Source organism: Leuresthes tenuis, unplaced genomic scaffold (assembly GCF_036924035.1).
Source record: "Leuresthes tenuis unplaced genomic scaffold, fLeuTen1.0.hap1 SCAF_6, whole genome shotgun sequence".
NCBI lineage: Eukaryota > Metazoa > Chordata > Actinopteri > Atheriniformes > Atherinopsidae > Leuresthes > Leuresthes tenuis.
The window spans coordinates 12,758,355-12,772,545 of record NW_027325360.1 but is presented as its reverse complement, the minus strand read 5'-3'; the positions used below and the strand labels follow the sequence as shown (position 1 = coordinate 12,772,545).

The window sequence follows — 14,191 nt, the reverse complement described above, 5'->3', positions numbered from 1 at the left end:
CCAAACGTTTGCTACCAAGGGTGTACACATTAACTTTTACCTGTGTGAACTATGTTGTCATAGATTAATAACCAACTTTGAAATGACAAAACATTTGAAAATTCGCTGTATTTTTTTATTTATGACAAAGTCAGCATGTTGATGACATTCCAAGAAGGCAGACGGAACACAACCATGTGTATAGACAGGAAAAAACAGCAAGTCTTTGTGGGAATCATGCTACATTACCGCCACACCAGAGGAAAAGAAAAGAGTGAGGCAAAGGCTCCGAGCTTTGAAATGATTTCACCGCCTAAACATTTCCTATTGACAAACGGACAAACAGGAACACCTTCAGAAAAAAAAATTATTTTCATCAATTAGATGCCAAACCCAAAGAACAAAGCACTTCTCGAAACTTGAATACCTCTGCTATGAGCGCTTCTACAGCAGAGGAAAAGGAAGCAACTGAAAGCAATTCTGCCTTCAAGGTCATTTTCTAATGAGCTACTATTTGAAAGAGGTGCAGATATTCTTTCAAAATAGCACTGTCGGACAAATAAGAAATCTCATAAATATGGTCTCGAATGGGCAGATGTCATTACTAGAAATATTTGTGAAAATATATAGAACTCTGAAGGAAACCTGCTGGGGCAACTTGTCAGAATGATGCAGGACAGAGGGAGGCTCTTCAGACACACCTGCCCTCCACAGGTAACACTGAGTCAGATTGAGCAGCAAACAGCTGGTAACTAATGTCTCAGCAGGACCGCATGTTTCCATCGGGGTTTTCACTGCGGACACTATAAATATCAGGATACATGCCTTAACTCCTAAGTGTAAAACACTAATAAATATGCTGCACTTTTGTAATAATGCTCTCATGAAACAGCGATTTAAGAAGCTCCAAATGCCACAAGAGTACAAGGACATTCTGCATTCTGAACCACACACATACAACCAGTCTATTAATCAGTTTCATAGATCTGCACAGACAATCATTCCAAAACATCTGGATATATTCTCTGATTTTGAGGAACTCCTCAACAACGGGTTGACCAAAAACTGCTTCAATGTCCGCTAAAGCTGGCGCCGTTACTAGGCAACCAGCGGCGACAGCTGTTATACAATTAAACAATAAGCTCTTCCGGTCCGGGAAATAACTCTCTCAGCTAAACTTTTTTTGATAACGTAAATAAATAAATAAATTCTGATTAGTTAGATTTATGGGTGACAAAAGGCAGATTTTTTTTGTTGTTGTTGTTGCAGCAGCAGTTGAATAAATCCAGGCCATTATTTCCCCAGATTCCAGTCTTTTAACTGGGTGCTCACTATAGCTACGGATTTAATGGACAGCCTTGAAACCTGTGGGTGATTTCCTAAAGCGTTACATTGCTTCTCTAATAGCTCAGTTGAGGAATGAAACATTTTAAATATACACATCTTAAAATAATAATTAAAAAAAAAATAAATCTGGAGATTACCCTCTCAAAATATGATGTTAGTTTAACAACAAACATTTCAAAGTCAATGCGCCAACACTGTGGAATGAGAACCTTCGCATGAAAACAAGCAAATGTCTTGTCACGACTAACTGAATCGCACTTTCTTTCTGTGATTGAAAAAAATGGCACCCTTTTGACAAGGCACATTGGAGCATACAACTTAGCCATGACATCATAAGGCCTTTTTAAACACACGAGCTGTGGCTGTAATTGAGTCTTTAAGGGACACAACAGTCATCACGAGCTCTCAGAATTGTGTTAGTAACAACTTGCTTATGTGATGGGGGGGTGGGGACAATTTTTCAGACAAGAACCGACCCTTTCAAATGATTTAAGTAGTTGAAAAAATAAGGTGGAGACGTAATCCTTCAATTCATCGGAAAAATGCCAAACGTGACAGATACATTGCACTCATTATACTGGACAAGAAATGATCTTTAACACAAGTGTTTGCAAATTAGTCAGAAGGAACACACCATTTCATTTAGCTCAAAAACATGGTTAATGCAGAAATACTTCTGTAAAGAAAAAGAAAAAAAAATACAACAAAATACTTCAATGACAGATTCAAAATATACCTGAACTGAAGAAGAACACATGATTTATAGCTCTCAAAGTGCTATTCGACACAGCCTTAATTTAAAACAGCTGAACACAAGTCCATTCTTTCAACCCCTCTTTGCCCCTTAAAAATCAGATATGACTACCGGATGTAAAACTGGAGTGAAAGGTGTAGTGAAGATTTCATTCTGGCCGTTTTTATGATATGATGTGATAAAGATGTGGGACGGAAGGGAGAGTTGGCTTGCATTCACATCGCAGAAATGAAGTAGGGGATGTCTGTTAGACAATAATACTGACAGATGTGTGGCTCGTTCACAAATTATTCATGAGACTGAAACCCTACCGGGCCTCCCTACGAATCTTTACAGTCGTGAAGACAGCGACTGCGTTGCCCTGAAAAAGCCAGCCGGTTTCGTGTTTCTATTTGCTCAGGTAACAACTGCTCTCGCTCTGAAAAAAAAAAAAGGAGAGTTCAAACATTAACCAAGGAGGTCTGAATTCCAGCTGATGCGACTCTACGTCAAAGCAACTCAGATTGCATCAGTTTCGCAGATCAGCTACGTTAAACAAAGACTTGGAATTAGGACCTTTCTGACTCCTGCGATAAATCTGAATAGACGCTGCAGGACAAAGGAAATAATCCATTTCACTTGCCAGACACTAACTCAAGAAGCTTTGAGAATTAAGCCTTCACTGGTGATTTAACCACATCTTCTACAAAAGGCTGAGAGAGCTGAATGGCTTAAAAATAAAAAATAAGTTCTTATGATGATTATCCACATAGGGTCTGCTTTGATTAGTTTAGTTTAACCCATCAAGACCTGATGCAACAACTCTTCCCATCTTACTCTGAGCAACATTTGCATGTTTTTATCTTTCAAGCCTGTAGCAACACATCATTTTTTTTCCTAGTACTGATGAGCTCAATGGCTGTGATTTATAAGGAAAAAGCTTGAATTTCATATCGAGTTCCTTCAGAGGCTGAGAAATAAAGGGCTTTTAGTGGATAGTGACAAATTCTGACAGATTTTTTTGGAGGTCGTTTTCATAATGGCCTTTGTTTCGAGACTTTTTTTGTAATTGCAGATCAAGTCTGAACGGTTTAAGCGAGGGGTTCGAGCAAGAGGAGGAAGCATTTTTCTGCTTCATGACGCTTTCCTGTGAGTCTTCCCTTTCCTCCTTGACCTTTGAGTTAAAAAAAAAAAAAACGCCAAGGGAAAGTTGCACAATGATATATTTGCCTGCAGGCAGAGTGTGGAAGAACAAAGTCACATCGTAGACAGCTTCTCTAAACTTTAGAGCCCACTATCAAGCTACAAGGTAGGTATAAAATATTGGAATTTTCTTTTTCAAATAAATAAAAGTCTTTGCGTGGTTAAAATAAAAGAGAGTAAAACAAAACAGATGGGATAAAACACAACATCTTATACAAGCAGCTAATAAAAATTCCCTCCCGAAAAATAGTTTATTTCACAGATTTCCTTTAGTATTTGTTTTTTTTGCCGTTTTTTCGTCTTTTTTTTTTTGCAAAAATGAAAATATATTTTTTTTCCATGTTCTTTGCAACTGTCCATTAAAAAAAAATTATAGTACCAATGAGTTCTCTGAAATATATCTACAGATGTACAATAGCTCTTGCAATAGCTCAATAACAGGTCTTGCAAGTGAATTTATGAAAAAAAAAAATAAAATCATTTGACATAAAAAGAAAAAAAAAAAAAGCCTTTTTACAGATATGGGTTTAAAAGGGTCATAATAAACAATATAAAAAGAGGATAGAAAGACAGCGTTTGCTAATGAGACTCTGTGAGATTGGTCTTCTCTTCAATGGCCTGTTTCACTATTTCGGCCAACTTCAAGCGGTCGACTTTATCGGAGAAGGCTCGACCTGCAATGGAAACGCTGGCGGTTAGAGACTCTGAAAAACAACTGGAATCCACTCTGAATTGGGAAAAATAATTAACAGTTTGGCCGTTAAAGCGCTGATAGCCTAACAAAGCCACCAGCCAGCACTGGTCTTTCTCAGTTATGCTGCTGTTTATTCAGCTTTAACTATGGGGATTATCACTGAGCTGAATATATTCACTGTTTTCTGCTCATGTTTGCTGAACCACAGTGCAAGTCTGATGGATGAATCTGTTAGCAAGGTATGTCGAGCCTAAAGTTGGATTTTGCAATATCATCCAGGTGGTTTTTGCTTCCTTATACTAAATACTTTCTATTCCCTTTTAAAGATACGGACTATCAGCCGGTGAAGCACAGAACATATAAATATGTTTTTATCCCTGTTCCTGACTGGATATGCATAACGTTTTACACTGGTGTTATAGCAGCAGAGCAGCCCAGATTAGAAAATATATAAGTCTATTGGAAATAAATCTGCGAGAACATTTAATCAATACAATTCATTCACTTGATTTGCCTGAAAACTAAAGTAATTTCCTCATATGTTTGATTACACAACTGTCAGGTTTTAAACTGAAACATTTACCAAGCTGGTGTAGAAATGCCCAGATAAAAGTATAGCAGTCAGCCATGAAAGACAGCTGCTTTGCCTTTACTGGTTGGATCAAATCAAGAGGCCATCTTGATATGATAATAAAAAATGATTAAAAAAAAAACAAAAAGGTACCAACCATCCCAGCTGAGCCCCTGCAGGCCGTCTCTCAGCAGCTTACAGTCTCTGTTGAACCTCCAGGCTTCATACATCACCTCATTCAGCTTCTCATCCTCGTTCTCTCCTGGACAAAGAAATATTCAGTGAGGAAGCGACTCCGTCTCCCTCTCTCAGGCCTATTTGGGAATTTGCTGACTTCCCGATACAAAAAGTCTCCCATGTAAGCTTTAATGTATACGCTCATACAAGTTAAATCCAGCAATATTTCACTTATTTTATCGTAACACGTCTGACCGTCTGCATTTTTAATGTCTTACAGAGCCAAAGTTAGCAGTGATAAAGGACATTATCCGTTTCCCCTGAACACTTGGCAGTTTATTTATTTTCATAGTTCTTCTCGGTTAAACAGAAATTACAAATCTATGAAGTTTTATATAAATCTGTGTAGAAAAATCTCTCATTTCTCTCAGCAACACACTGTTGCAGAAAATTCCAACAGTCTATCAATATAAACAGTGTGCAAACAAAGTGGATTTGCAGCTGCTTCTTAAGAAAAATCCCAGATGATGATCAATGTGGGTCAACTGACCAGCTTGTGGTAGTATACATTGTGCAATGACATCTCGTAATTTTTCCAGCGCTACGTTGGAGTCTTCTCCTCCGTTTTCTGGGTCGTGAATGAATAAACTGTCACTCGGCTTGGGGCTGCAGCGTACATCGTGGTAAAGATTAAATGGAGAGACACAACAGTACATTAGGAAGGGAGAAAGAAGCATCAGAAAACATTTCCACTTCACCCTCACTCAGCTACGTTGGCAGTGCAATAACACCTCAAACACAGGAAAAAAAAGGTTAACATAACCCTTAACATAAGAGGTTGTACCCCAGCAGTTTCCGCTTCCTGAGGATTGGGTTGTTGACAGAGTTCAGAGGCTTCAGGCTGACGTTCAGATCCTGAATCCTCATGTTGGCGAGCTGCTCCGCGTGGGCCTGCTGAATACCTGCGACCACCGCCTGGAAGACAGAGCGCAGATTCAGGACTGAGGTCACAGCTGACGTGCACCTCCTGAGAAGACCGACTGCAACATAGTGCTACATTGTCGTGACTGTTGGAGTTCTCCCCTGCCATATTTCTGATTCCAGTAGAGTTGGTTCAGAGTGAAGACAACAACGGCAGGCACACAAATCTAAGATGACTGCAAACCTGCTGCTTATCCACTCTTTTCATTCGTCTCATCTTCACTTACAAAACACTGCAAAATAACATAAAACGGTCACTGCAATGCAGCTCCTGTGAGACTACTTTTTTGCCGTTCACCCTCTAATGCAGGCAAATGAGAGAACTTAACTAATCAGGGTTAGTGTAGGTCACATACGGACCTTGTCCATCATCATCTGTGCGGACGGCAGCACGTTGTCGAGGGCCTCGGTGCAGTTGAGCCACGGGTGAGCCAAGACTCCCTCAATAGTCAGCCTCTCCTCCGGCTTTACCTTCAGCAGCCTGCAGGGAGCAGATGACCGGGTGAAAGAAACAGATAGAGGAGAAGAATAAACCATTAAAAGGCAAAACATTTGAAAACAAACACATACGACTCATAATCCAGGTGTACAAGTGAGATTTTGAATTTGAGAAAAGTTGCAAAGAAGACACAAAGACATACTTGCGAACTATGTCCTTGGCCATCTCAGAGATCTGGCTCCATTCATCTTCAGGAAAGTCAAAGCTGCCCGTCATAATCTTCTTCCTCATGTCCTTTGGGATGGTGCGACTGTGGTGCTTCGAGTAGAACGGAGGATAGCCGCACAGCATTATGTAGATAATCACACCAAGAGACCACAAGTCACAGCTCTGCAGAGAGACAATCAACAAGTATCTCAACACCGAATCTGGCAAAAGGCACCTCCGATCAAACAGTAGAGCTGAATGCTGAAAGTCTCGCCTTGTTATATGTGTACGGAGTTGGTGAGGTAGGTATGATTCCAGACTTTTCCTTCTGGTGTCTTCTTTGAGCCTCAAGTACCTGAACCAAGATCGTGAGATTAATGATGCATAGATCCTGAGAAAGTTTTTTTTTTAGTTTTATGTGTTATTATCTGTGTTTCCGTACCTGAGGTGCTACGTAGTAAGGGGTGAACTGAGGGGTCATCAAGTCTCCTTGATCAATTTTGGCAAAGCCAAAATCACACAACTTCACAGGTGCGTCCTGCAGAAACATGAGAAAAGAATAAGAAAGTGAAACGGGGAGCGACCCCTGAGATATATTTCAGCAGCTTCCTATATAAGATTGCACTTCATCCATATTTCAGAAGTTTGACTGATGTCACAAATATTGGCGCCACGGCATGTTCAGACTCAACATTTAAACATCATCGTGACCAAAATCTACCAAGTGAAGCCAAAGAATTTTTCCATTTCCAAAGGGGTCAAATGTTCTCCCTGCAGTCTTGATTTGCCGTCCCTTTGTAGCACCCAGCTGTGTGTTGTATCCAGAGTTAACCCTGTGCTGGTAGACTTTGAAAACTGCACCACGTTGGTCTGCATGTGCAACACAATGCACTCCGGCAGCTTACCAGAGAGTTATCCTTGAAGAGCAGGTTCTCTGGCTTCAGGTCCCGATGTGCAATATTTAGAGAGTGACAGTGCTCCAAGGCTTGGCTAATCTGCCGGGGGAAAGAGACAACAACTGAGCTGAGCTTTTGTCTCACTGCCTAAATACAGTGTGAGCAGCTTGATCAAAGTCGGGGACACGGCTGTCAGAAATGCTGCTATACACAGAAATGTTTCTCAGGAAAAGAACGAAGATAGACGTTAAGACAAAGACTAAAGCCTGTAGTCTTCACCTACCTGTTTGGTGACCTGACTGGCCATTTTTTCAGTAAAGTGCCTGTGCTGACTGATTCTGTGGAAGAGCTCACCACCCTCCATCATCTCCATAACAATCAGGAGCCTCGCCCTGTAAAAAAAAAAGAAAAAAAAAAAAAGAATAAACATAAAGCGAGAGAAAGAAAATGCAAAAAACTGAGCTTTTTACCTTGGACTGGACTCATGAGGAAACTGGACGCTGTTGGCATAAACCTCCAGGATTTGCACGATGTTTGGGTGGTTGGCACACATCATATGGAGACGCACCTGTGCAGACAACAATGACAGATTGTGTAGAGAGCATTACCTTCATAATACAAAAACATGCCAACTGTACCACCGTCATCACTTTAAGCCCCCCCACCCCCATCCTCTAACACATCATCGTTTCAGAAGACAGAAGAGCCCAAAAGACAGGTTGCTCAGTGGTATAAATCTGTGTATATTTGCTTGTCAGCATCATGTTCCAATGTTCCACCCTTCAGCAGCGGGAGTCTGTGAAGCAAGTCTGCGTTGCCTGTTTTGACTACTTTGTAAGGCGCTCGATCAAAACATAATGACATAAAGAGGCTGCTAGACAAACTAGTCAGAGCGAGAATGTTATAGACAAAGAAGCCCGTACAAACAGACAGAAGAGCAGGAGGCGGACTGACATGGAAAGAAAAACAGGAATTAATGAAGACTGAGAACAAACAAGCAGACAGAACCAAGTAAATTGATACAGCAACAGACAAGAAACAACAGGGATTAATCACAACCATGACAGTATTCCTTCTAACCTCATTTCTGGCCTTGGGGCGATCAATAAGGATTTTCAGGGCCAGGCGTTCCTGAGTTGACTTCTTTACACAAACTCTGGATTGGAAGAAAACAAGAGTCAACAAGCATGTCATGCAGCCAAACAACCCAAATGTTTCAGCCATGTGGTCGTTTGCAGAATCAGTGAGGCAGCTTCTGTTGCCGGGCAGGAATTGTCCAAATCTGACGATTCGACTACCAGTCACAGAATCATATTGTTCAGCTCGTGGACAGATGAAGCTTCTGTATGAGCGTTTCATTGGTAAGTTAGTACACACCCTCAGTGCCAGGGTGAGCAATCAACATAACATTTAGAGGTTGTTCAGTCCTGGTCTGAGTCATATGTCCTGGGTGAAGTGATCACAAGTGGACAGCTGTAAGGACACGTGTTCACATCAGGCATTACAATGCATATTGCCATGAGCCTGTGACCTCTTGTGCAGTAAATATGCAAATAAATACCCAGCTTATGTCAAACAGTCAGCAGACCATCAGCAGATTAGAGGTTTATGTAAAAAAATAAATAAATAAATACATGCATAGATCAATTATTGTAGTTTCATTAAATTTAATAAGTTTGGTCATATAACAGGTGTGATATGAAAGAAGGAAACATCAGTTGTGATGTGCAGAAATATACACAGCTTCGCTCTAAATATTTAGGATATGGCCTATTTAAATGGTATCCTCCCAGGACTGATGAGACAGATCCGGTTCTCTGGTGCTGCGCACACAGCTGCTTTGTTTGCTGTCACAAATGACAAGCAAGGGGGGGGGCTTCTGCAAACATTACATCCTGTGAGTTTGAACACTAACTTTTACAAAAGGCATTTTTCCTGGAAACTGGGAGATTAGGGAAAGATCGCAGTGGAAATTCTGCTGCTTGTGTGGAGTCAGATTAGGTGAGAAAGTTGTCATTCAGTAACCCAGGAAGCATTTACATTCACATCATTATAATATACAGGCCATAGATATCAAACACCAGCTCTAATGTGGCCGGACCAGCTGGATCCGAGCGTCCATTTGTGATCCGGTCGAGTGTAAATGTTAGCACAGGATCCGAACAGAGCCTCTGCAATTAAGGGTTTGTGACGCACAAGTGAGTTCACTTCATGCCCAAGTAAACGGCTTTGATCTTCATTGATAGTTTCCTGTGTGTTTTAATATTGTTCTACAACTGGTGCACATTCTTACGCATTTTATAGTCTGGGTAACACATACTGGAGTATCAAATTTAACCTGATAGAAGCACAAAGGCAAGACGGAAGCTGATAAGCTGCAAGTATGAACTGTATTTGGTCAACATCCCTGTTTATTATGGGAAATGGGAATCTCATCTACAACTTTGAAACTAGGGAGCTAATCCAAAGAGAAAGCCATCTGTTGAGGTGACATTTTCCATTGTCACGTGGTTCAAAAGAACTCCTCACATCGGTTTTAATCTAAATTTTAGGATCACAAAGGAAAAGAGATTGAAGACCAGACAGTGTTGACATTGGATACATTTCATTTTCTGTGAAACTTTTTTTTTTTTCCTCCCCTTCTCTAATTTGCAAAAAATCCACATAATACCCTTAAAAAGCAACCTCTGACCCCTGAACCTGGTTTACACAATTAAAGCATTACCAAAAGAAACACTCTACCTCGGCCAAAGGTCACTTCACTGGAAAGAATTAACTACCTAATGAATCACTGAGTTAGACGGGGGGGGGGGGGGGGCTACAAGTGTTGGGAGACAGAAAGAAGTGAGCAGGGGGTGAGTAAGGCAATGGCAAAAATCTTCAGAAATGTCAGAGCAGAATACTGACAAATGAAAGACAGGATGAGAAAGAAACAATTCAACATGAATCACAGGGTGTGTTTGCGATGAGTCGATTTCCCAGTATTCTTGTCACTTGAGGCTAAAACTACACACATTTGGCTTGCTCTCTCCTGATGATAGCTTCAAAGTGTCAAATGAGCAGGAGGAATTGGTAGCACACATTGATAGATCACCGCCTCTGACGAGCTGGATTCAGCAGAACAGACAGACCGACAGAAGTGAAACTGCACGTGGCATGAAGACGTGTGGGAATGCTGCTGAACTCTAACAATTACGTTCAAGGTAACAAACATCATGGTAAAATGCTGATGAATTGCCAGAGAGCGGCAGCTACAGGTTTTAATCAGAGATCAAATTCCTACAAATAAATGTGAAATTCCTCTCAACAGCGGTCTGCTAATGTGACTGCAGGGACAAAAAAAAAGCACGGATAAAGAAACCTCTCGAGCTTCATCCAGTGATTCCTTGAGCACTAACATGGACCGTCTAGCCACAGCAGAAGAAGAAGTACTAAGAACTCGAACTTTTAGCTGTAGATATTTAGACCGAAGGCTCTAAGAGATAAAAGTTTTGGCTATGTCTTGGCCAGCTGAGCAGAAACAAAGTCCAAACGTCCCCAAAAGCCTTTCAGTTGTGACACCACCGCACACTACCTGGTCAGTGACAGCAGCTGATGACCACCGTGCCCTTCTGCATTCTTGGATGTCAGATTTGTCCCAGACTGATTCAGCAATATAAGCAATGGCAGTGAAAAAAAAACAAAAAACAATCCAATGACATCATTCATCTGCGATTTCTCAATCGAAACAGATGATGATGATTTCTTCTGGTTCTTTAAGGGCTGTTTGTTGTGGTTGTAGTTCAATTAAATCATCTCAGATTTGTGTCCAACCCGATGCAGCACACCCATAATCAGTTGAAAATATCAGATTTATACAGAATGAAGATTAAGAAACTTCTTCACTTACCTGACAGGTCCACTGATTCCAGCTCCCAACTTCTGTGTCCAGTTTATGTTGTATTCATCCAGAATGGATGTCTCCTGGTCAAAAACGCAAACCGGACCAGACAATGCATCAGATAATCGAAATGGAAGAATGTCAGGCATGGTTTTGTGCTATACTGATGGGGGTTTTTTTTTAAATAAAAAGTTGACAGATCTGCTTTACTTTCCATTACCGTAACTGTAGTTTATATCACTGAGTACAAGAAAGACAAAAAGTCCAGGAAGAAGTAGAAAATGGCAAAAAGAAATTGCAATACTGATTATTACCATTCCCAGAAAAGGATTCCCAGTACCCAGAACATGACCTGAAACGTCTGTTCATCGTAATTCAGGCTTTTCACATTCACAACATATATTCACAAGAGTTTGGCACACATTACTGAGATTCTGAGTAAGAGTGTGCTTTCTCCGGCTGGGTTAGCACCACACTGTGCATTAGGCATGTATTCATCATCAGTTGTCTAGCTTCACAGCAGTGTCATCCTCATCAAAAATCACAAAGACAACCTGGCTTCTGTAAAACACATGCACATCTGGGAAAGAGTAGTCACTGCTGCCAATACAGAGGATTGGGATGTTATCCTGGATGAAGGTGGACAACTAATGTGATCAACTCAATTAAAACTCCACTGTCCGCCTATAACAAGTTACCAAACCCCAAACTCACGATCAGAAAGTTATTTTCAGTCTTGGTCACCACAATACTGTTTTGTGCCACTGCCCTGACAAGTTCAATCTGTTTTGTGTAAACAAAGAGTGACATAACCTGGTTTACTCATGCAACAATGACAGTCCTGGACAATGAATCTAAAAACAAACTGGTCCTCTGGAGTTCAGGAGCTAATAAGCAAATACAGAGGTCTAAATACATGAATATTCACCAAACTCACTGGGAACACAACATATCAAGACACAACTGAAGGTTAGGCAAAAAGTACACACACACTTGAGGTCAATACAGCCTATTCTGTTCTGGGACAAGTTAGTTCAGCCGCATACAGTCAGTTACCACCATGAATTTGTGTTGTTGATAACAGAGTCTGGGTTAAGCCACATGTTTGCCAGCTGACCCACTAAACTCTCTTCAAAACAACAGCCCCAGAGCACACACAGTATGTACTCTACTCTTCAACTGTTTATTCTCCCCTGTATGTTAAAGCAGGGGACAAATGTCATCTCCAGGAGATCACATTTTATTGCTGACATAGATGCCTTGGCAGTGACACGTGAAGGAAGCAGGCCAAGAGCAAATCCCAGAACCAGATAGAATGAAAATGTTTCTGGTTAAGACCCACTCTCCCCAACTAGTTTTAAGTCATGTCTCACAAGGAAAGAGGAAGATTCAACCCTTGACTGTCTCTTTAATGAATAAATGTGCTTCAAATTTGTCAAACAACAAAGATCATCAGAAGCGACTGTAAAAACAATGTTGGAAACTTAATACACATCTAGCAGCTGAGAGACAACCAACTGTTAGTAATGACCAATATCAGCAATTAGAAGATAACATCTGTATAGTCCTGACCTTGATGAACTTGTCAGCGTTGGTATCCTCTGACATGGTGCTCTGCTCCAGACAGATTAAACCTGTCGCCAGCTTCAGACAGTGGTAACAAAGTTTCCCTCAGACTTTTACAAACTTCCGGCTTTGGGAACCTTAGCTGAACCAAGGTTTGTTATATTACTACTGATGACAAGGCAAGGCCATTACAGCAAAAAGATACTCGGCCACCGATCAGCCAAAGCCGAATGCGGTCCCTCTGGAGATCGGAAGCCCAGCAGCCGGTATGATGAAATGTTAGATCAGGCCAGCTCGGCTCATAACCTCGGGGTCCGACTCGCTCTTCCAGTCGTCTCAAATTCACTGTAGTGACCATGTAGAGTGCCAAACTCTAAGTAAGGTTACCAGAAAAGCCGAGGACAAATCCAACATCTACTTGACCACCACTTTTGGAGGCGCACTGACCATGGGGGTAAAAGTGGTATTTTTAGCCAGCGAAATGCTGCGAAGCCACTGGAGATTGACTCAGTCGCTCTTAGCTCGCTTGCTAACAGATAAACTGGTGCCTCTCCGTGTTACGGTCATGACAGTTGATTACGCCACAAGGGTAGTTGTTAAATATTAATGTGACGGATGATGGTATCTGAAAACCACAAGCCTCGAGAAAGAGCTGGGCTGATCTGACACAACGAGCACACCGCGTTCTCAGCAGCTTATTATGTCGTCCGGGTTTACGCGCTAGCGTGCTAGCTCAGACAAGTTAGTTTTTAACCCCGCTCAAAGCCACGTATATAAACCTTCTTCATTAAAGCAGTGGAGTTAATTATCAAAGCTCGTATGGCCCAAATTAAATATCTTAGCGATGGTAGGAGTTAACGAAGAATGTTTTCACTGGTGACCAAGGAGATACCCGCATCTCTAGACAGTTTTGCTAATCCCATCGCTGATCGTCATAAGAATACACAACCGTAGTCGGCCCGACGCAATAGCAGTCCGTGTAGAATGCCTGATGAGAATTATTACCACTTTTTTTATAAATTAGCGCATGATGTAAATACACAGTTTGAAACGGTCAATAAACAGGATTTTTTAGTCACATAAACGTATTCTAGTCTAAGGGTTTTCAAACAGAAACGTGTCGGCTTTTTTTACTTAATATTTTTTGAATGGACAATCTATGGCGGGTCCTTCATAAAGGCCCAGTTTTCAGTAAATAGCAAGGGTGAAATTAAGGTTTAGCAGTAATCTAGTTTAGTTAACAGTTTACTCTCTGGTCAATATAATTTTTTTTCAAACTGAAATTTTCTTCTTTTTCTAGAACAATTTCAAAAACTAGATTAATTAACTTGGAAACCTCACATTTAGTATCATGTGAGGTTTCTTCAAAATACCAGCATCTATTGTACCCTCAGACATTAAAAAGTCACCCATGTCTGGGCATTATTGCACCTCCATACCCCCACATGTGTTGGCTTTTTCACTTTACAGTGAAAACAACCTGATTGATTCAATAATTAAAAGTTGTAGAAAAAACAG

General features: G+C 40.9%; 1 protein-coding gene across 1 annotated transcript; it reads right to left on the bottom strand.

Annotated features, from left to right (window-relative positions):
* Positions 1-108: 108 nt before the first annotated feature.
* On the bottom strand, positions 109-13,613 carry mapkapk5 (MAPK activated protein kinase 5). Its single transcript, XM_072387671.1, has 14 exons — positions 12,680-13,613; positions 11,117-11,190; positions 8,308-8,383; positions 7,698-7,795; positions 7,511-7,619; positions 7,237-7,326; positions 6,774-6,869; positions 6,606-6,686; positions 6,327-6,514; positions 6,046-6,166; positions 5,549-5,679; positions 5,255-5,370; positions 4,685-4,789; positions 109-3,936 (listed from the first exon to the last, which is right to left on the bottom strand). The coding sequence occupies exons 1-14, from the start codon at positions 12,713-12,715 to the stop codon at positions 3,842-3,844; spliced, it is 1,416 nt and encodes a 471-aa protein (XP_072243772.1). The 5' UTR covers positions 12,716-13,613; the 3' UTR covers positions 109-3,841.
* Between the last annotated feature and the right edge of the window lie 578 nt (positions 13,614-14,191).